General features: G+C 33.4%; 1 protein-coding gene across 1 annotated transcript in view; it reads left to right on the forward strand.

Annotated features, from left to right (window-relative positions):
• mgat4b (alpha-1,3-mannosyl-glycoprotein 4-beta-N-acetylglucosaminyltransferase B) overlaps nucleotides 1-18,359 on the forward strand; it is a 158,561-nt gene extending 140,202 nt beyond the window's left edge. The window contains exons 11-13 of the mRNA XM_056472938.1: nucleotides 7,712-7,799; nucleotides 12,219-12,331; nucleotides 16,913-18,359. Of these exons, the coding sequence (XP_056328913.1) occupies nucleotides 7,712-7,799; nucleotides 12,219-12,331; nucleotides 16,913-16,936 (225 nt within the window). The 3' untranslated portion in view covers nucleotides 16,937-18,359. The remainder of the gene's footprint in view (nucleotides 1-7,711; nucleotides 7,800-12,218; nucleotides 12,332-16,912) is intronic.
• Nucleotides 18,360-21,450: the final 3,091 nt, after the last annotated feature.

Genomic DNA, 21,450 nt, shown 5'->3' on the forward strand with positions numbered 1-21,450 from the left:
ATTCGCTTTCATATACTGTGAAGATTATTGCATGCAGCACAATAAAGAGCATAATGTATATTATGAAACTGAACAGCTTAATGATGGGGAAAGTAGGTTAGACTGTAAAATAAAAATACAGGCTTGTCTTAAAGTTGAATCAAATGAACCTTCATGAGTCATTTAACTTGCCAATGTTAAACTGACTCAACACACTTGACAAACATGTTGTCATTTAGTTTTTTTGTTTACAATCAGGGTGTCCGCTGGGTCTTAAAAAGTCTAAAAATGTCTTAACTCTGTAAGACATGAAATATTAAAAAATAAGCAGACAATTCTAATTTTCTGGAACTGAGATATTTATTAAACCATCTAGCAAAATCAAAAACAATTTTTGCCATATACATTTTTTTTAAATGATATTTATTTTGCATCACATTTGATACATCAGGCATTTGTGCAGCTTTTTACTCATAACAATGTTAATTTTAATTACAAAATAATAATTTTGCCCTTAACATTTTGACAACAGAGAACATTTCAGGCGGTTTTTATCTTTTTTTTACGTTAAATACTTTATAGACTTGTATTATTTCACTTTGTGGTAGGCATAATAGCAGTTTCTGTCCTTCTTCAGGCAAAGATTCTCTTTACACAGTACACAGAAGTTTGAAGTGATTGCTGGAGCAGTGCTTTTATCTTCTGTCAGGTTTCTCCATGTTGGAAAATGATCAGTTTCATGCCTTCTAACATAAAACGGTGCACTCCAGCTTGACCTTTTATAAGGTGCAATTATTGTAAAATACTCACAATGCATTTTAAGATGCTGCTGTGATCAACCCATTGTAATGTTTTTCTTAAATTTTTATTTAGCAGTTTTTGTATCATTATATGTATATTTTATATGTTTTAAAAGTAACTTCAAATTAAAGTAATTAGTAATCTGATTACTTTTTACATCAAGTAATTAGTACTCAAATTACATTTGTCCAGTATTAATCAGTAATTTGTAATCTATTACTTTTATAAAGTAACTTACCCACCACTGGTCATTAACCAATCAGAAGTATTCCAGAAAGCGTGTGTAATAATAGTCCATTTTTGTGCGGCAACACTATAAAATTTTTGCAGAACACAAGTGAAAGAGTTAAATGTCACAGAAATGAAATGAACATAAGTAAGAGGAGACTCGTTAAAAAGTACTTTGGCAGTACAGGAGAATCATTAGAAAGTCAAAACTGCCTTCTAACATAAAACGGTGCACTGCAGCTTGACCTTTTATAAGGTGCAATTATTGTAAAATACTCACAATGCATTTTAAGATGGCATTTCAGTCACTAATTAGATTAATTAAATCAATCAAATACTGTGTGTTTGCAATAGGCATGGGCCTATTGCATGGGGAAAATAAGATTCTAACCGGATGATAATTTGAATAAAAATATCACGGTATCACAGTATTGTGATCAATGCTCTAAAATATATATAGTTTTAAAAAGTCTGGGTAAAAAACTTTTTCCCCTTTGAACACAATATGTTTTATTTTGAGAAACATTTAAAATATTTTGGAGCAGTAAACATGTCAGGCTAAATAATTCAAATGAATCACTGACTTCTGCTGTCTACATTAGTTTCAAAAGCACACATTTCTTTACAATTTAAAACGGCATCTTTGGATATCTTTTCTGCTGGAGATACTGTTGTCCTAAAAAAACGTAAATAAAAAAATCTTACACATACCTTAGGAACGGTATAGCAGAAAATTTTGACAGTTTTAAAACCTTGACTTTTTCAAACAGTGGTATACCTTGAAAACGGTTATTATCCCATGCATAGTTTGCAATGTAATAGTTATGACATAAATAACATTACAAAATGTTACTCTTGTTCAGGAATAAAGCACCTTTTATACCTGTTGTATTAAATTTGATTCATGCATTTCCAACACAGTTTATTTGTAACATAAAGAATAAATTAATAAGTAATTATGCACCGTTTTAGTCAAGAAAACATTTATGTAATAAAATTACTAACAATAAAAATTGTATTCTTACTAAAAACAACTTGAAATTAGCAAATCCACTTGTTAAGTCGTAACGTATCGGTGACGTATGGAATACTGTTTCCAGGTCCAAGCCGCTACTCATTTGAATTGAGAAAATATTCGTTTATGACCACTTTTTAGTCATATCACACATTAAAGTGAATTTTATATAAAATCATGGTGCACACATCGGTCTCTGGACTTTCTGCATCACAAATACCAAAATTTTAACAATTTTTAAAAAGTTAATCACTTTCTGGCCATCGGATATTAGATTTTCGAAAGTATTACATCGCTTTGAAAACATTTATTATTACCATTTGATGAGTCTCCCCATACAACTTGATAGAGCGAATGGACCTGAAATGACCTGTCACATTTAACAAGCGGATAGTTTCCAGCCAAAAAGCATGCGAGTAATTTAATAAGAGCAGCCGTTTTTAAAAGGTAAAAATAAAGCCCTTCCACTGCCTTTCACTGAAATATTGTGTTTTAGGTCTTAAATAATTTTAAACGGTTCCTAATTTTGAAAAAAAAAAAATTGTAAAACTACTCAATCGGGCCAAGATCGATTTAATCACCAACAATATACCTCAATAAAACAGATTTAAAAAATATATATTTAAGTTTTTTATTGCAAAGAAATACAATTCACAATAGCTGTTAGATAGTTTTCAGCAAAACCCACAAATAAAATTTTAATCTAAAACAATTGCACGATTCCTCATGATAATACTGGGCCATTAGAGAAATCCTTAGTGTTTAACCTGGTATACGTCTAAAATTTAACTCTTGCTGGTCTTAGAAAGGTCTTAAAAAGTCTTAAATTTGACTTGATGAAACCTGCAAAAGCCCTGATAATTTTTTTTGTCCTTGAAAAAACTCTTACTTCTGAAATTGCTGTGTGTAACTACTCCATGTTGCTTTACACTGAATCCTTTTTATTATTTCCAGGAGTAGCTAATATACACCATAGTCAGACAACACCATATTGGATTTATGACAGCAATGAAAATGAGGTTGTGAGGGACACAATTTAAAGAGCCCCTATTATGCATTATAAAAGGTCATATTTTGGTTTTGGGGGGCACCAATAACAGGTCGATATGCATGCAAGGTCAAAAAACACTTTCATTGTCTTATAATATATAATTATAATATTTTTTAGATGATTATCCCAACAACTCCCATATGATTTGTTCAGCGATTCATTTGTTCCCAAACCCCTCCTTTGCATGAGGCTAATCTGCTGTGATTGGTCCGATCACCCAGTCTGTTGTGATTGGTCGACAGGGTTCAGCGTAAGACAGAGAGAAACACCTAGCACACTTATGAAGTAGTCAAGAGTACAGAGTATATTTGTGAGCCCAATACAGGAATGCAATAAAGCAATGCAGTTAAACACCAGCATACTATTCTACTCTTAACCTAACCGCAAGTAATAACATGAATGACACACATTCAGTATTAATCCACACAGTGGAAAAAAGTTTAACTATTTTGAAAATTTACCGCACCTTGCATGTGAGGAACAGCTGATGGTGGCCATAGCAACGGCAAACGGCAGAGTATAGCAATTTCAGAAACGCTTTTAAATCTGGGTTATGCGCTGCTAAAAACTTGCTGTTGTAGACTATTTGGATGTTAGTCAATGTGGTTATCGGTCACTTGTATTGTGAGTATGCATGCTAGCCATAAAACAATGTGCTAGTCAGTTCACAAATTCTTAGTTCTGCTATTTTGAATAGTCTGGTGTTAGATATGCGTTTAGCAAGCACTTATATTTTAAGTATGCATACTAACTAGTGTATAAAACTAGGTTAAGGACTAATCAGTTCACAAATTGTTATAGTTCTGCTGTTTTGGATAGTTTGGTGTTAGTTTTTTGTTGTTCGGCAAGCACTTAAAAGTATGCATATTAGCTAATTTATACAACTAGATGGAGTAACCAGTTTGATTCTGCTGTTTTGGACCATTTTGGTGTTATGAGTATGCACACTAGCTAGTGTAAAAAACTAGGTTAAAGACTGAATTGTTAGTTTTGCTATTCTGCTCTGCTGTTTGTTAATGTGATTTTCAGGCACTCGCATAGCTGTAAACTAGTTTATGTACTAATCAGTTCGCAAGTTAAACGAGTTCATTTGTAGTGTTTACGTGTTTGCTAATGTGTTTAGCAAGCACTTGTATTATGAGTATGCTCACTAGTAAGTGTGTAAAACAAGTTAAGGACTAATCAGTTCACAAATAGTTATTTCTGCTGTTTTGGACCATGTTGATGTGTTTGAATGTGTAATGTGTATGTATATGCTCTCTAGCTAGATTATGTGCTGCTAATCACTTCTCAAATTTGTTGAGAGACTTGCTGTTTTGGACTATTTGGATGTTGGTTAATGTGGTTATTATTGGACAATTGTATTGTGAGTGTGCATACTAGCCATAAAACCATGTGCTAATCAGTTCACAAAGTGTTAGTTTTGCTATTTTTGACTGTTTTAGTTATGGTTCATGTGATCATTAAACACTTATATGCATACTAGCTAGTTTATACAGCTTAGTTAATAAGTAATCTAATAACTAATTGTTGCACTTTGGTGTTTGTTAAAATGGCTATCAGGCACTTGTATGGCTATAAAACTAGTGGATGTGCTTATCAGTTCAAAAGTTGAATGAGTTCCACTATTTTGTAATGTTTTAGTGTTTTATGTTTCAAGCAGATGTTTTATGAGTATGCATACTAGCTAGTGTATAAAACAAGATTAAGGACTAATCAGTTCACAAATTGTTATAGTTCTGCTGTTTTGGAGAGTTTGGTGTTAGTGTTTGTGTTCAGCAAGCACTTATAGATATGCATATTAGCTAAGGTATACAACTAGATTAAGGAGTAACCAGTTTAGTTCTGCTGTTTTGGATTATTTTGGTGTTTGTTAATGTGTTTAGCAAGTACTTGTATTATGAGTATGCAAATACTAGCTAGTGAATAAAACTAGGTTTGAGACTAAATTGTTACTTCTGCTGTTTGTTAATGTGGTTCTCAGGCACTCGCATAACTACAAAACTAGATTATGTGCTAATCAAGTCACAAAGTGGATAAGTTCTGCTATTTAATAGTGTTTACATGTTTGCTATGTGTTTATCAAGCACTTGTATTTTGTGTATTCATACTAACTAGTATATAAACGTAGATTAGGGATTAATCATTTCACAAATAGTTGATTCTGCTGTTTTGGAGCATTTTGAAGTTTGTTAACGTGTTTTTCAGGCACTCATACTGTGAGTATAGTGGCTAGTGTATAAAACTACTTTAAGTACGTATCTATTCTCAAAATGTTATTTCTGCTGTTCTGATGTTTGTTAATGTGATTTTTAAGGCACGTACATAGCTATAAACTAGATTATGTGTATGTGTTCAGTTCACAAGTTAGAAGGATTTACCAGGCACTTGTATTTTTGAGTATGCATACTAGCTTGGGTAAAAAAATAGATTAAGGATTTATCAGTTGCAAATGTGGTTTTCAGGCACCTGCATAGCTGTAAAACTAATTCTGTTCTAATCAGTTCACAGGTTGGTCAAGTTTTGCTATTTTGTGGTGTTTACATGTTTGCTAATGTGTTTATCAAGCACTTTTATTATGAGTATGCATACTAGCTAGTGTATACAACTAGAATAGCGACTAATCAGTTTACATAATAATTAGTGCTACTGTTTTGGACCAATTTGGTGTTTGTTAACGTGCTTATCAGGCACTTGTACTATAAATATGCATACTGGCTAGTGTATGAAACTAGATTAAGGACTTATCAGCTCACAAAATGTTAGCTCAGCTGATCTGATGTGTGTTAATGTGGTTTTCAGGCACTTGTACAGCTATAAAACTAGATTGTGTTTTAATCAGTTCACAAGTTGGATGAGTTCTACTCTTTTGCAGTGTTTACGTGTTTATTAATGTGTTTATCAAGCTCTTGTAATTTGAGTATTCATACTAGCTATTGTATAAAACTATAGTAAGGACTAATCAGTTCACCAGTTCACATATAATTAGTTCTGTTGTTTTGGATCGTTTTAGTGTTTGTTGATGTGTTTATCAGGCACTTGCACTATAAAACTAATTACTTTCTAATCAGTTCACATGTTGGATGAGTCTTGCTATTAGTTAATGTGTTTATCATGAATTTGTATTATTAGTATGTATACTAGCTAGTGTATTAAACTAGATTTAAAACTAATCAGTTCACAAATAGATATTTCCACTGTTTTTGGAGCATTTTGGTGTTTGTTAATGTATTTACTAGGTATTTGTATTGTGAGTATGCATACTAGCTAGTGTATAAAATTAGATTTTGGACTTATAAGTTCAGAAATAGCTATTTCTGCTGTTTGTTAATGTGGTTTTCAGGCACTTGCATAGCTAAAACTAAATGATGTTATAATAGGTTCACAAGTTGGATGAGTTCTGCTATTTTATAGTGTTAACATGTTTGCTAATGTGTTTATCAAGCACTTAGATTGTGGGTATGCATGCTACCTAGTGTATAAAATTAGATTAAGGACTAATCAGTTCACAAATAGTTATTTCTGCTGTTTTTGGAGCATTTTGGTGTTTGTTAATATATTTACTAGGCATTTATATTGTGACCGCATACTAGCTAGTGTTTAAAATTAGTTTAGGGACTGATCAGTTCTGATATTGTTAGTTCTGCTGTTTGCAAATGTGGTTTTCAGGCACTTGCATAGCTATAAAACTAGATTATGTGCTAATCAGTTCACAAGTTGGATGAGTTCTGCTTTTGTAGTGTTTACATGTTTGCTAAAGTGTTTATCATAAACTTGTATAATGAGTAGCTAGTGTGTACAACTAAATTAGGGACTAATGAGTTCACACATGGTTATTTCTGCTGTTTTGGGGCATTTTTTAGTTTGTTAATGTGTTTACCAGGCACTTGTATTGTGAGTATGTAAAATAACTATGTTCTAATCAGTTCACAAGTTGGATGAGTTCTGCTGTTTAACAGTGTTTACGTGTTTGCTAATGTTTATCAAGCACTTATATTGTGAGTATACATACTCGCTAGTGTATAAAACTAGATTAAGGACTAATCAGTTCACAATAAGTTGTTTCTGCTGTAATGGAATATATTGGTGTTTGTTAATGTGTTTATCAGGCACTTATGCTATGAATATGTTCTCTAGCTATAAAACTAGATTATGTGCTGCTAAACCGTTCACAAATTGGATGAGTCCTGCTGTTTTGGACCATTTGGATCTTGTTTAATGTCATTATCGGGCACTTGATTATTGTAAGTATGCATACTAGCCATAAAATCATGTGCTAATCAGTTTGCAGATTTTTTAACTGTTTTGGTCCTGGTTAATGTGATTATCAGGCACATGTATTATGAGTATGCATATTAGCTAGTGTATAAAACTAGGTGATGGACTAATCTGTTCACAAATGGTTAGTTCTGCTATTTTGGACTGTTTTGGCTGTTTGGCTGTTAATGTGGTTATCAAGCACTTGTATTATGAGTATGCACTGTAGCTAAGTTTTTGCAGGCAGATGTTTGCTTGTAAAATGAAGAGCGTGTGTATTTCTGTCTAAAAGAACAGATGTGTGATGAGTTACTGAAGTGGAGAGGCTGATGTACGCATGTATGAGAAACACTCCAACACTTTTGTCCCCTCTTCATCAGAATATCCAGTCAGAGAAAGAAGCACTGAAGGAGGGAAGAGAGAAGACACCGAAGTACCAGCGCACAGAAGATGGCTTCATCAGAATAGGTGAGCGAGAAACACACACCGCACCTGCTGTGAAGAACACGCTAAATATAGCTGCATGATTCAGCCTCGTATGAAGCATGTGCTGGCCTAATAAAATAAAGCTCTGAAAGAAACAATGATTCATTTGATTGCACACACACATTCGATGCCTGTGAATGACTGACGTCAGCTTGTTGTTGTTGTTGTTGGTTTGCTTTACATGAAATGTTGTTTATGAGAGTATAGTTAAACACCTGTCTTGTTTCACCCTATTTTTCATGTAAATGCTGCAGAATTGGTGCAATATCATATGGCCCTATTAAAACGGCCTCCACAGTGTCATTCTCCAGAGAGAGAGAGAGCCAATGCCGCCCACTTCAGAAGATGTTACATGTGAAAATACACTGGGCTTTCTGAGTGTATTCTTTCTTTCTTTCTTTCTTTCTTTCTTTCAGCTCACACTCCAAATCCAGGGAGAAAATCCTACAAATTCTTTATTTTTCAACAGTCTCTAAATTCTCTTTGGGCAAACAGGATCTCGTTTGTTTTGTTTTTCTCTTACTCTCTCATATAAAGGTTTTTCTCATTATTATGTATGGATGCCTGTGTGATTACTGTGCCTCAGGGTTTATTGAAGCCTGTCCCTCATGACAGAGCATTAGATATTTCACTTCAGTCATTAATATGCTGGATATAATCCAAACAGACTGTTTTGAGAACCAAAGGAACATGAGCAAGCAGAACATGCATATACATTTTACATTTACATAAATGTTTATTATCTTTAAGAGGGGTGACACAGTGGCGCAGTAGGTAGTGCTGTCGACTCACAGCAAGGAGGTCGCTGGTTCGAGCCTCGGCTGGGTCAGTTGGATGTTCTGTGGAGTTTGCATGTTCTCTCTGCGTTTGTGTGGGTTTCCTCCGGGTGCTCCGGTTTCTCCCACAATTCAAAGACATGCGGTATAGGTGAATTGGGTAGGCTATATTGTCCGTAGTGTATGAGTGTGCATGGATGTTTCCCAGAGATGGGTTGCAGCTGGAAGGGCATCCGCTGCATAAAACATGTGCTGGATAGGTTGATGGTTCATTTCACTGTGGCAACCCCAGATTAATAAAGGGACATCTTGTTCTGTGTTCCTGTTAATTAAACGGTGTATTTTAAATGTTGCCTGTATTTTAAACAGTGTTGGTTGTAATTGGTTACAAAGTAACTAGTTTCTGTAACTAAATTACTTTTCCACAGGATTACTAATTTTCAGTTAATTTAATTACAGTTACTTCTAATACTCTTGCATTAAATACTAGATATAAATAGCTCCATATAGATCAATTCAGAGAAGCAGAATATGTATTTCACTAAAGAAGACATAACTAAAGAAGAACATTTATTATTTATCAAGATGACTTCATGTGGAAAATAAATTCAGATATTAGTTCATGACAAAATAAGGTATACATTCAGAGAGGCAGAGTAATATTTGTTTACATTCAGATATTTTGCATAACTTTTTCAACTAAAGGAGGTTTTATTTTTCCAGCAATTGCACATGCTTAACAATGAAATGTTTTAGAAATTTGCCAATATGGTATGTATGAAGTTACTGTAACTATGCCTTTAGCAAATTAGGATTATATTGAGGCAAAAATCATTAAACTACAAACAAACCTTAAATAATAAGTTTGTTCTACAACAGTGGAGGAAATAAGTATTGAACATGTTACAGTTTTCAGAAAACATATTTCTAAAGATGCTGTTGGCTTGAAATTTTCACCAGATGTTGAAAACAACCAAAGAAATCCATATATGAAAAGAAAACAAATCAAATTGTTTTACAAATTAAGTTATGTGTAATAAAATGAAACGACACAGGGAAGAAGTATTGAACACATGAAGACGGAAGGTGTAGAAAGGCAGTGAAAGCCCAGACAGCAGCTGAAATCTCTCAGTAGGCAACCCTCAGCCCTTCATCATTGTAAATGAATATTGGCTGCTTCAGTCCAACATCTACAATAGCAGGATGATGAAGGTGAAACAATATTTCAGCAAGACAATGATCCAAAACACAGCCAAGGAAACTCTCAAATGCTTTCAGAGAAAGAAAATCAAGCTGTAGAATGGCCCAGCCAATCGCCTGACTTGAATCCAATAGAGAATAAAAAATAAAGATTTGATAGACGAAACCCACAAAACCATCAAGATTTTTACACTCTGTTGAAATCTGTGAAAAAAAAAATCTCACCTGAGCAATTCATGTGACTTCTACAAATGAGAGTCGTCTTTAAGCTGCTAAATATATAGCGAAAATATAGTGAGTGAGAGGTATGTTTGACTTTGTGCCTTTTTTATTAACCATGAAAATGGCATTATGATTAGTATTTTAATGTGACATTAGTTTCGCTAGCATATCTGTGGCCTCTTTTGTGTTTTGTTCCTCCAAATTGTTTGGTCTTTGGATCCCCAACAGTAGGGTAATACTCAATATAGGTACAAAATATAGCTGCGGAAAGACTTGATTTTGTGGTTATGTTTTACTGAATGTAATTTGGGAATTCTGATAAGTTGCCTTATAATAATCAATGGATAAATTGTACCCATTTTTTTAAAAGAGGTTACTTCCATTATTCTTGCAAAGCATCTGCTGATTTTGTAGCCCATCACTGAATTTTTTTATTTAGCTATAATCGAAAAATTATGTTTGCTGTTTGTTAAAAATGCTTATTTAAATATGAGCTGAAACAACACAATTGTTGAGGGTTTTTTGGGGCACAACTTTATAATTTTATGTTTAATCCTCTCAAATTTGTGCAAACTAATAAGATAACTCCTTCATATTGTCCCAACACAAATTATTATTATGTAGAACCAAGCATTTTTTACAGTATGTACAGTGCATCCGGAAAGTATTCATAGCGCTTCACTTTTTCCACATTTTTTAATGTTGCAGCTTTATTCCAAAATAGATTAAATTCATTTATTTCCTCAAAATTCTACACACAATACCCCATAATGACAATGTGAAAAAAATTGTTGCAAATTTATTAAAAATAAAAAGCCTGAAAAATCACATGTACATAAGTATTCACAGCCTTTGCCGTGAAGCTTTAAATTGAGCACAGGTAAGTTCTGTTACCACTGATCATTCTTGAGATATTTCAGCAGCTTAATTGGAGTTCACCTGTGGTAAATTCAGTTTGGAAATTACTTGAAAAGGCATACACCTGTCTATATAAGATCCCAGGGTTGATAGTGCATGTCAAAGCACAAACCAAGCATGAAGACAAAGAAATTATCTGTAGACCTCCGAGACAGGATTGTCTCGAGGCACAAGGCTGGAGAAGCTTACAGAAAAATTTCTGCTGTTCTGAAAGTTCCTATATGAACACAGTGGCCTTCATCATCCTTAAGTGGAAGATGTTTGGAACCACTAGCCGTATAAGCTGATCTTCCAGCCAGACAATGACCCAAAGCACACTGCCAAAATATAAATGGAGTGCCCTCACAACAACTCGGTGAATGTCCTTGAGTGGCCCAGCCAGTGCCCAGTCCCAAATCTTATTGAACATCTCTGGAGTGATTCCCATCCAACCTGATAGAGCTTGAGAGGTACTGCAAAGAGGAATGGGCAAAAATTCCCAAAGACAGGTGTGCCAAGCTTGTGGCATCATATTCAAGAAGACTTGAGGCTGTAATTGCTGCCAAAGGTGCATCAACAAAGTATCGAGCAAAGGCTGTGAATACTTACGTACATGTGATTTTTCAGGTTTTTATTTTTAATAAATTTGCAACAATTTCATAAAATCTTTTTTCACATTGTCCTTATGGGGTATTGCGTGTAGAATTTTGAGGAAATAAATTAATTTAATCTATTTTGAATAAGGCTGTAACATAAAATAATGTGGAAAAAGAGAAGTGCTATGAATCCTTTGTAGATGCACTATATGTGTGTAAATATACATTTATTCAGTTTTTATATTATTTTCAATAATTTTGTTAAATAATATTCAAATGCTTGCTTGCATATATGCAGATATGATTTATGTGCAACACAGTTTGTGTTTTGTGGTTCTAACTGGATTTGCTTTGTAAACCTTAAATAAAAGTTATTAATTATTATTATTATTATTATTATTATTAAATGTGTTGTGTTTTTAGTTACTATACTTATTATTCCACATAAATCCACATATTTTTATTTTTATTTTATAATTTCTACTAAATTCTGCACAGAAATAGCAAGATGTGTCATTACATTCTGTAGGGCCTGAATAGGAAAAAGGTGGAATTTTCACTCAAAATGTATCATTGAATGATGAACATTTGGCACAGCCTGCCTCAGCTTTGCGTTCCTCACATCTCCAAAGACTTGTTCTGCAAATGTTTCAGTAGTTTCGGATGGAGCTTCCAGCCTCTCTCAGTGTGTGTTTCTATTGGTTCCTCAGGGAAGTTTGAGAACGGCATCGCGGAGGGGGAAGTGGACGCTTCTTTCGGGCCGCTGGAGGCTCTGCGGCTCTCAGTACTGACGGACTCTCCAGTGTGGGTGATTCTCAGCGAGGTACAGCACACCACAACCCTCGCCATCTGTTCCTTAAACACACTCACAGACTGACTCCACATACAGAGCCAGCATATGCAGAGAAACACTTTCTTTACATTTAGATATCAGATTAATATGCTGATGTGCTGCTTAAGATTTTAGATTGTTAATGTGGAAAGCAGTTGTGCTGCTTCATATGTTTGTCATATGATTTGATTCAAAATAGCCAATAGCATTTTGTTTTTATCATAGCTCTGCCAGTGAGAGCAGTTGAGCTCAAGTGCATCAAATGAGTAGCATCTTGAAAGGGAAGGGGCATGTGGTATAGTAGAGAGGAGTTGATTGATCAGAAGATTTAGGACCCTATCATACACCTGGCGCAATAAGGAGCAATACACGTTTCCCCGACATATTGCTTTTTTCAGATCAATGCAACCTTAATTTTCCCATTTTCCACCACGTTGTTTAAATAGCAAATCTATTTGCGCCACTTTGTGGACTCATGGGTGTGTCTGTCTAGAAAAGAGGTGTGTTAAGGTGCATTGTTGGCGCATTGTTATTTTGAGGATTTACGTAAAATAGATTTTGCAATAGACCAGCTGAAAGCAGGTCTAAAGTCCAGTGCAGAGTGTGTTAGTTGTGTGCCTCGCTTACACATTTCTTAATACAAACAGGATGTACAGCAATACACAAATATCTTTACAAATGAAAAAGAATTAAAGGATTAAAATGTTACAAAAATTATTACTTTCTACATAAATATAAAAACCACTGCCTCCATACTGTAATCTCGGGGGCTTTTTTTTAGTTTATTCATGACAATTTCCTTTTGTATAATGGTGTTATTATTATTATCATCAGTATTATTTATTAAATGCATATTTATATTTATTTTAATTAAAAACAAGCTTAGATTTGTCCAGCTGTCAGGTTTTGGACCATGTGGCGCACAGCATGTATTTTTGGATATAACTTCGTTATTATTGTTCATTTATTCATTTGCTGGATATTAGAACTGAATTTAGAAATAGTGTTGAAACAAAGCTTTGCGCTTAACAAACAAAAATATTTATGTAGGCTAATAGATGTCTGTGCGTACAACACGTTTCCTTATCCACGAAAGAGAGAAAGTGAAAGTAAAGGCCGATTGAACAAGGCTCATTCTTTATCCTCTTGCTGCAGATGCTGTTTAACTGTTTTCTCGCTAGTGAAGCATTCAGGGCCCTATCATACACCCGGTGCAATGTGGCGCAAGGCGTGACGCAATTGTTTGCTAGTTTCAGCTTGGCGCAAGAGTCATTTTGACGTTTTGCGCCACGCTGTTTACATAGCAAACGCATTTGCGCTCATATGTGCGCCCATAGGCGTTCTGATCTAAAAATGGAGGCGCACTGCTGGCGCGTTGCTATTTTGAGAAACTTTAATAGACTGTTCTATAGACCAGAACAAAGCTGGTCTATTGTCCAGCGCAGAGCACATTGCTTAATACAAATAGGATGTACAGCAATAAGCAAATATCTTTACATATGAAAAAGAATTTAAATATTACGGATATATAGGATATAATAAGAATATATATATATATATATATATATATATATATATATATATATATATATATATATATATATATATATATATATATATATATATATATATATATATATATATATATATATATAGTACTGCAACTTTTACACTAATATATTGGAAAGTTTTAGCATATTCAAACAAGAAGTATTAGCCTAAAGCATGATGTTTAAACTTCTAGAATTTGTGCCTATTGCTTTGTATTTAATAGGCCTATTCGATGATATTTATTTCATTTTTATGTTAATATTACCTTTTCGTTTCCCTTTATTTTTGTCATGCGTTTGTTATATAGGCTACTTAAGTTGAATTCATAGTTCCCTAATTGTTTAAAAATAAACTATAGTTTGTAGAGACTGTATTCTCTTTTATCTGTACTGTAAATCTTTTGTTGTTAAAAATAAATAAATAAATAAACGAATGAATGAATGAATGAATGAATGAATGAATGATGATGATGATGACGCCGCCATGTGATCGGTCATCATGACTGCTGCATCTTTGAGCACCGAAGTGTCCGGCTTGACAGCTCCGTTGTCAACTCTGCTCCCACCTCTGCTCGGCTAATCTCATTGATCACCGGCTGCAGCCGTGGTTCAAGTCAAATGCACCTAGATGTTTTAAATGCTGTCTGTTTTGACAGCATTATTAAGATTAATATCAGTATGTACATTGCCTCTCTTCAAAGAACATGGAATGTTTACTGGAAAGCAGACAACAGTTTCCAAGTTTTGGAATAATGTTTCAAAGAGATGAAAAGTAAATAAACATCAGGGAGATAGGTAAAAGTGTACATAGGTAAAAGTGTTTTAAGTTTGTGCACATGCGCAGTGCATGAACAAAAGCGTGTTCAGTTGTTTTAGTGTGGATCACATTTTTTTCAGACAAAATTGAATATGATAGTGTGGACAAAACATGGAGCATTTTTAGACAAAAACACCATTTTTTACATTTATCTGGATTAGTGTAGATGTAGCCTTATAGGCGGAACTGACAAACTGTAAGCTTTGGATGTTTATATCAAGTTCCAATCTTCTAAATGCAAAATCTGTCGCTGTTTTGGAGCACACTAGCTTATACTGTAAATAAGCTTATGACTGATACTAGCATAGCACTTAACATACTGATACTAACATCTAAATTTTATATATATATATATATATATATATATAGATAGATAGATAGATAGATAGATAGATAGATAGATAGATAGATAGATAGATAGATAGATAGATAGATAGATATAGATATATATATAGATATAGATATGGAAATAGATATATACATACATACACACACACACACAAACACACACACACACAGTTGAAGTCAGAATTATTAGCCCCCCCCATGTTTTTTCAACACATTTCTAAACATAATAGTTTTAATATATATTATTATATTTATATAATAACTAATTTATTTAATCTTTGCATGATGACAGTAAATAATATTTGACTAGATATTTTTCAAGACACTTCTATACAGCTTAAAGTGATATTTAAAGGCTTAGGTTAATTAGGTTAACTAGGCAAGCTAGGGTAATTAGGGAAGTTATTGTATACTGATGGTTTGTTCTGTAGACTATCGAGAAAAAAAAATTTGCTTAAAGGGGCTAATAATTTTGACCTTAAAATGGATTTTAAAAAATTAAAAAATGCTTTTATTCTTGCTGAAATAAAACAAGTAAGACTTTCTCCAGAAGAAAAAATATTATCAGACATACTGTGAAAAGTTCCTTGCTCTGTTAAACATAATTTGGGAAATATTTAAAAAAAGAAAAGGAATTCAAAGGGGGGCGAATAATTCTGACTTCAACTGTACATTCACATTTCCCAAATACTGTATAACAGAGTGATCTTTTTTTTTGTCTTTGCAATGTTGACAGTACACAGTCTTTCACTAGTTATTTTGCAATATATTCAGCTTAAAGTACAATTTAAAGGCTTAACTAGATTATGAGGTTACAAGCTCGTATCCAGCTTGATGAAAAAGGGTGGATCTCAAAAGTCGACAATTTTGCAGTTATTCGCCTTATGTTCTATTTAATTATGAGCTTTAAATACTGCTATTTAGTGACATTTTAAGCACTATTTTTAGCTGGATTAGCTTGCCGGGTGGTCATCATAACTACATTTTTTGCTAAATATATAGTTATATGCTTATTTTTAAATACAAATTTATTACATCAACATCATATATCATTAGAAAGAAAAGGAGCTAAAGTTTTAAAGGAAAAAAAAGTTTTTGTAAAAAAAAAAACATTTTAAAAGTTCATGGATACTAATTAGGCTATTTTGTTATTAAAATTAATTTAAGTATGGGCCACTTTCGGTGCTTCAAACCTTTTTATTGGCATTTTGTTTTCTTTCAAGAATAAGGACCAAGATTCATAATAAAAGTTGGGCTACTTGTAGTGAAAGATGCCTTCACTTTCGTCATATTGTATGTTTTCTTGCACAGCTGGATGTTGGACTCATGAAAAATAATTGTTTGCATTCATTGGAAGCCTTCTTTATGGATTATTTTCACAATTTATCATGGCATAGCAGTCAAAATATGACATGAACTCATGTACGTATATATTTATCAGTGGGGGTTGGGTCTTTCGAACCACCCATTAGGCAAGTCATCGGACAACAGTTGTTTGTTTTGTAGCCCATAGACAAAAATAAAATAAATATTCTTAATGATATTAAAAAGAATATTCTTAAGGAGGCTAATAATGAAAAAAATAATATAAACATTTTTTTAAAAAGTAAATGAATTAATTTTAAATAATTTAAAACAATAAAATAAATTATTTAAAATAATTTTTATTCCAGCCAAACTAAAAGAAACAACAAGACATTCTCCAGAATAGAGAAAAAAAATTTCGAGAATATACTGTAAAAAAATTCCTTGTTCTGTTAAACACAATTTGGGAAACATTTGAAAAAAATAAAATAAATAAAATAAATAAATAATTTTCTAATTTCTTATAAACTGTAACGTTTTTATCTCCCGCAGATTTTCATCAAGAAAGCCGAGTGACTGAAGTTCATCAATACCTCATGACTTGAGCAGTTGTGTGGTGCAGGATTGGAGTCTCCTCCACATGAGCTCCTCACAGCAGTTTCTTTAGCTTGGTCCAATAGCGCCAACTGCTGGCGACAAGCTGTTCTAGCAGGGTAGAGAAGGCCAGGCCACGGCGTCACACAAAAGACACACAGCTCGAGCTGTCAGACGCGCCGCAGTGGCTGGAAGACGCTGTATTTTTTTGTAAACTGTATTTATATGTACATATGCCCATGATTGAGTTCCTGTAATTACACTGGTTTGTTGTCAAGGGCTTCCTGGAAACTCTGACATTCAACAAAAATGCTGCTTTTGGAATGGAAGACTCTTAATTTCCTACTCGAGATTCAATCTTTTTTCTTTTTTTTTCAAAGAGTTGGGTTTGTTGTTAATTAGTTGACAAGTGATTCTATTTAGGCTTCTCCAAATGATGTATTTATATTATTTATTATGATACATTTGAAGTAAACACAGGCAAATGGCCGCTAGATATGTGTTTGTTTGTGCACAGGCCTAGCGTGTGTGGTTTTTTTCCAAAGTCGGTCCAAACAATTCGTTATGACGATGAGAAACGTTTAATGTAACTACTAGAGTATGCTGCAAAACCATTTCTTTGGAAAATTGAAGCGCTGGACTTTTCTTGTGATAATTAAAGTAAAATCTATCGAAACTAACAGGATGGGGGAGCCTCCAAAACCTTTTTGTTACATCTTTTTTTATTATTGTTATAATTTTTTTTACTTTCTAATCAGGTAGCTATAGCCTATTATTTCTTGCAATATGTTTTTTCTCTCCTCCTCTTCCTGCCTTAATGTGACGCAGTAGTGCGCTAATGTGGACATTTTGTTTGTTTGTTTGTTTGTTTGTTTTTTTACCTTAAAGCCAAAAACCGAAATTTAGAAAGACAAAGCAAAATCCTTCTCGAAAATAATCTGTACAGCTCAGTGTGAGTCAATGCGCTGGTGTTTAGATGCTCGGTTTGCTCTCTGGTGATAGAAATAATTCATATATTATCAGATGCTACACAGATCTGTCGGGGGTCCTGATTTTTTATTTCCATGCCTTAAAATGCCATTTTCTGTAAGTGTTTAGTTTAGTAAACAGTTCAGGCATCAGGATATGGTTCTTTTGGTGAACTGAACAGTCGACATGTTTGAGAAGATCTTACAACTTATTTTGTCAAAAGGAGAAAGGTTGTTGCAGCAAAAGAACAGCATCTGTCTTACAGCAATGCTGAAGAAACACCATGTTGTTTTACAGCACAGGCAAAGGGGATATAAAGACCCTTCAACTTTCACTGGCTCTACATTGTTTTCTCTTAATTCATTTGATCCATGATCTCAGATGAAAATGTAATGCTCCTGTCAAATGATTTGAATAAAATCAAAGTTCAAACTTGTCTTAATGATGTTTATATGTGGTTTATATGTTGCAATACAGTCCAGTCACAAGAAGAAAAAAAATATCATTGTAGGAACACTTACAGCTGGGAAAAGAAAATAAGCATTAAACAAGTCACCATTTTTCCTCAGAAAACATATTTCTAAAGGTGCCGTTGATTTGAACTTTTCCCCTGGATGTTAACCAAAGAAATCCATATATGCAAAGAAAACAAATCTAATTCATTTACATATTAAATTATTTGTAATCAAATGAAATGACACCGGAAAAAAGTATTGAACACATGAAGAAAGGGAGGTGTAGAAAGGCAGTGAAAGCCCAGACAGCAGCTGAAATCTCTCAGTAGTTATTCAGCAACCCTCTGCCCTTCGTCATTGTAAATGAATATTAGCTGCTTCAGTCCAACATCTACATTAGCAGGACGATGAAGATGATCAGTTTATATGGGCCCAGATTTATTGTTTACAACCTTTTAAGATAAAATTACAAATTCTGAAATATGAAGGATATATTTGATCCTGAACCACTGAACTACTTGAAAAGTACTTGTTGGACTAGTTTGGCCATAGCCAAAAATACATTGTATGGATAAAAAAAAAGATTACGTTACTTTTAACATTTAAACTAAATACAATAGATATTAAGTAAAGATAAAGTTCTAGGATGTTTGCACAGTTCCTACTGTATATCAAAACTCAATTTGCAACAGAAGTAATGTGCATTGATCAAATTTAACCATCAATATTTTGATCATTTTAACCTCCAGATTGCAGATTTGCAAATTGTATATAGTTGAATAGTTTAAATGTTGTCATTTACTAATCTAAATATAAAAAGCTGATGCTTATGACTGGTTTTGTGAATATGGAAGTCAATATAAGTCATGTTTAGTTTGTATTCTTGTCATTTGAATGTCTGTGTTCTTATTTATAATATGCCCAAGCTGATGAAATCTTTAAGATCTTACATTATCTAGGTCGTCAGAGGTGAGTTTGCTAATAAACGGGTTAACCGGTCTCACTTGTCCAGCTCAAACTCTGCCCTGAAGCCCATCAACTGAAGACCACCTGAAAAAACAAACAACATCTCAGGCTATCAGGGTGTGACCTAAAACACTACATGCTGGAATTCAGTTTCACTCGCATCACAGTCGCCTGCAATAAACTGAAACCCACCTGAAAACTAAGTCTGAAAATCAGCTTAAAGGACAATCACTGGAAGCGTATTGAGTGTTTTAACAAAGGCTGATACAAGACAAGAAGATTCTACAGCATATAAAATGTCCTAAAAAAAGTCTCAGGTTTATTATGGTCATATATTTAGGTACACTCTGAGAAATAAAGGTACGCCAGCTGTCTCTGGGGTGGTACCTTTTTGCAAGGTACACATTTGTACCTCAAAGGTCCATATTATTAACTCAAGGGTACATATTAGTACCTAAAAAGTACAAAAGTGTTCCTCTTAAAATTTTTAGGTACTAATATGTACACTTGAGGTATTAATATGAACCTTTTAGGTACAAATGTGTACATTATTTTGTGCTTAGCCAAAACATAATAAACTGGAACAATATATATATATATATATATATATAAAATTTTCCGAAATGTTTACACAGATGTCATTAAACTGTTAAATAAATGTGTAAAATGTATGTGTGTTTGTTTTTATTTAGAGTCTTCTCAGATCACCCAAAAGTGATTCTGTCGTCATTTACGCATTCTCAGGTTGTTTGGACACAATGTGTGGGATATGTGTTTAACAAAAAAAATCATATTTAACAGAATTGGGACAACCTGAGGGTGAGTAAATCATGACAGAATTTTCATTTTTTTGTGACCTAAACTTGCTTTGAAATTTTACAGCGCCAAACTGTTAAATTACAGTAATCCGGGATATAAACGTAACTTTACAGTTAAATCAAGTTTTTCAACTGCAACTTATTGCTAAATCACAGTAATCGTATTGTAAATTGACAGTAAAATATAGTTAATTCTACAAGATAATACTGTGAAATCACAGTAACGGACTTTATTATCTACTGTAAAGTTACACTATATAGTTGTAATTTCACAATAATTTAATGTGACAAAATCACAGTAAATTACTGTGAAGTACCTCACAATAATTTACTGTGAATTTACATACAATAATTTACTGTGAAAGTAATGCTATTAATAGCCTGTAATTTACTGTGAATTTAAGGTCAAATTTTTTACAGTATATCGGGAGTTTTCCCAGTGATCAGTATGCAAATATTTTTTTACATTTCGAAAATGATCATTTTACATAACTACATCAATGGATAAGTGACCTCACGGGCTTTCCTGAAAAATGTGTTTGTGTTTGTATGCATGGAAATGTATTATCTCCCTACCTGTTAAATTTGATCTAATCCATGTCCTGAAATACCCTCTCTCCTGCTTTCACTTCTCTTTCAAAGGAGGGAGCGATTTGCTTGTGAATGAATCTCCATTATGAACGACTCGTTCACTTACAATGATACAAGTTTCTGGCAAGTTTCGCAGTCTTGTTGTCATATTTCATTTACGTTGTTTGCTGATTTTATTCAACAAAACTAACATAAGCCGAGTATTTAGAGCGTTATTCTAGAGTATTTTGATGCTACTTTGCCTTATGGTGAATGCAGTAAGAGACTGTACTATCATCATCAATAACGTTACTTGATTAGCACAAAAGTTCGTAAAAAATGAAATCTTACCTATAATAACTTCTGCCTTTATGCTTGTTTTTTTTTTTGTTTGCTCATTACTACTACCCGTAATCATTTTTAATTTGGTTACATTTTAAATTATTAGTTCTTCATTACGACTGTGTAAAAGCCTATCTACAGTCTATGGTAAAGGTTGATTAAAGGATAAAAGTATAAGAAGAGTTTAAATGCAAAAACCTCTGAATGCTGCTTGATAATTCCTTCTAAAATTAGCATTTTTCTCAGACTCTTGTGTGTAGGCTCCAGAAATGTTTTATTGGAACGAATAAGTTCTTCTTATTGCCTTTAAAGTGAAATAACTGAACATAAACATAGGAGGCTGAGAGAAATGCTCATTTTAGGTGAAAATTTTAGA

Source organism: Danio aesculapii, chromosome 14, assembly GCF_903798145.1.
Source record: "Danio aesculapii chromosome 14, fDanAes4.1, whole genome shotgun sequence".
Taxonomy (NCBI): Eukaryota; Metazoa; Chordata; class Actinopteri; order Cypriniformes; family Danionidae; genus Danio; species Danio aesculapii.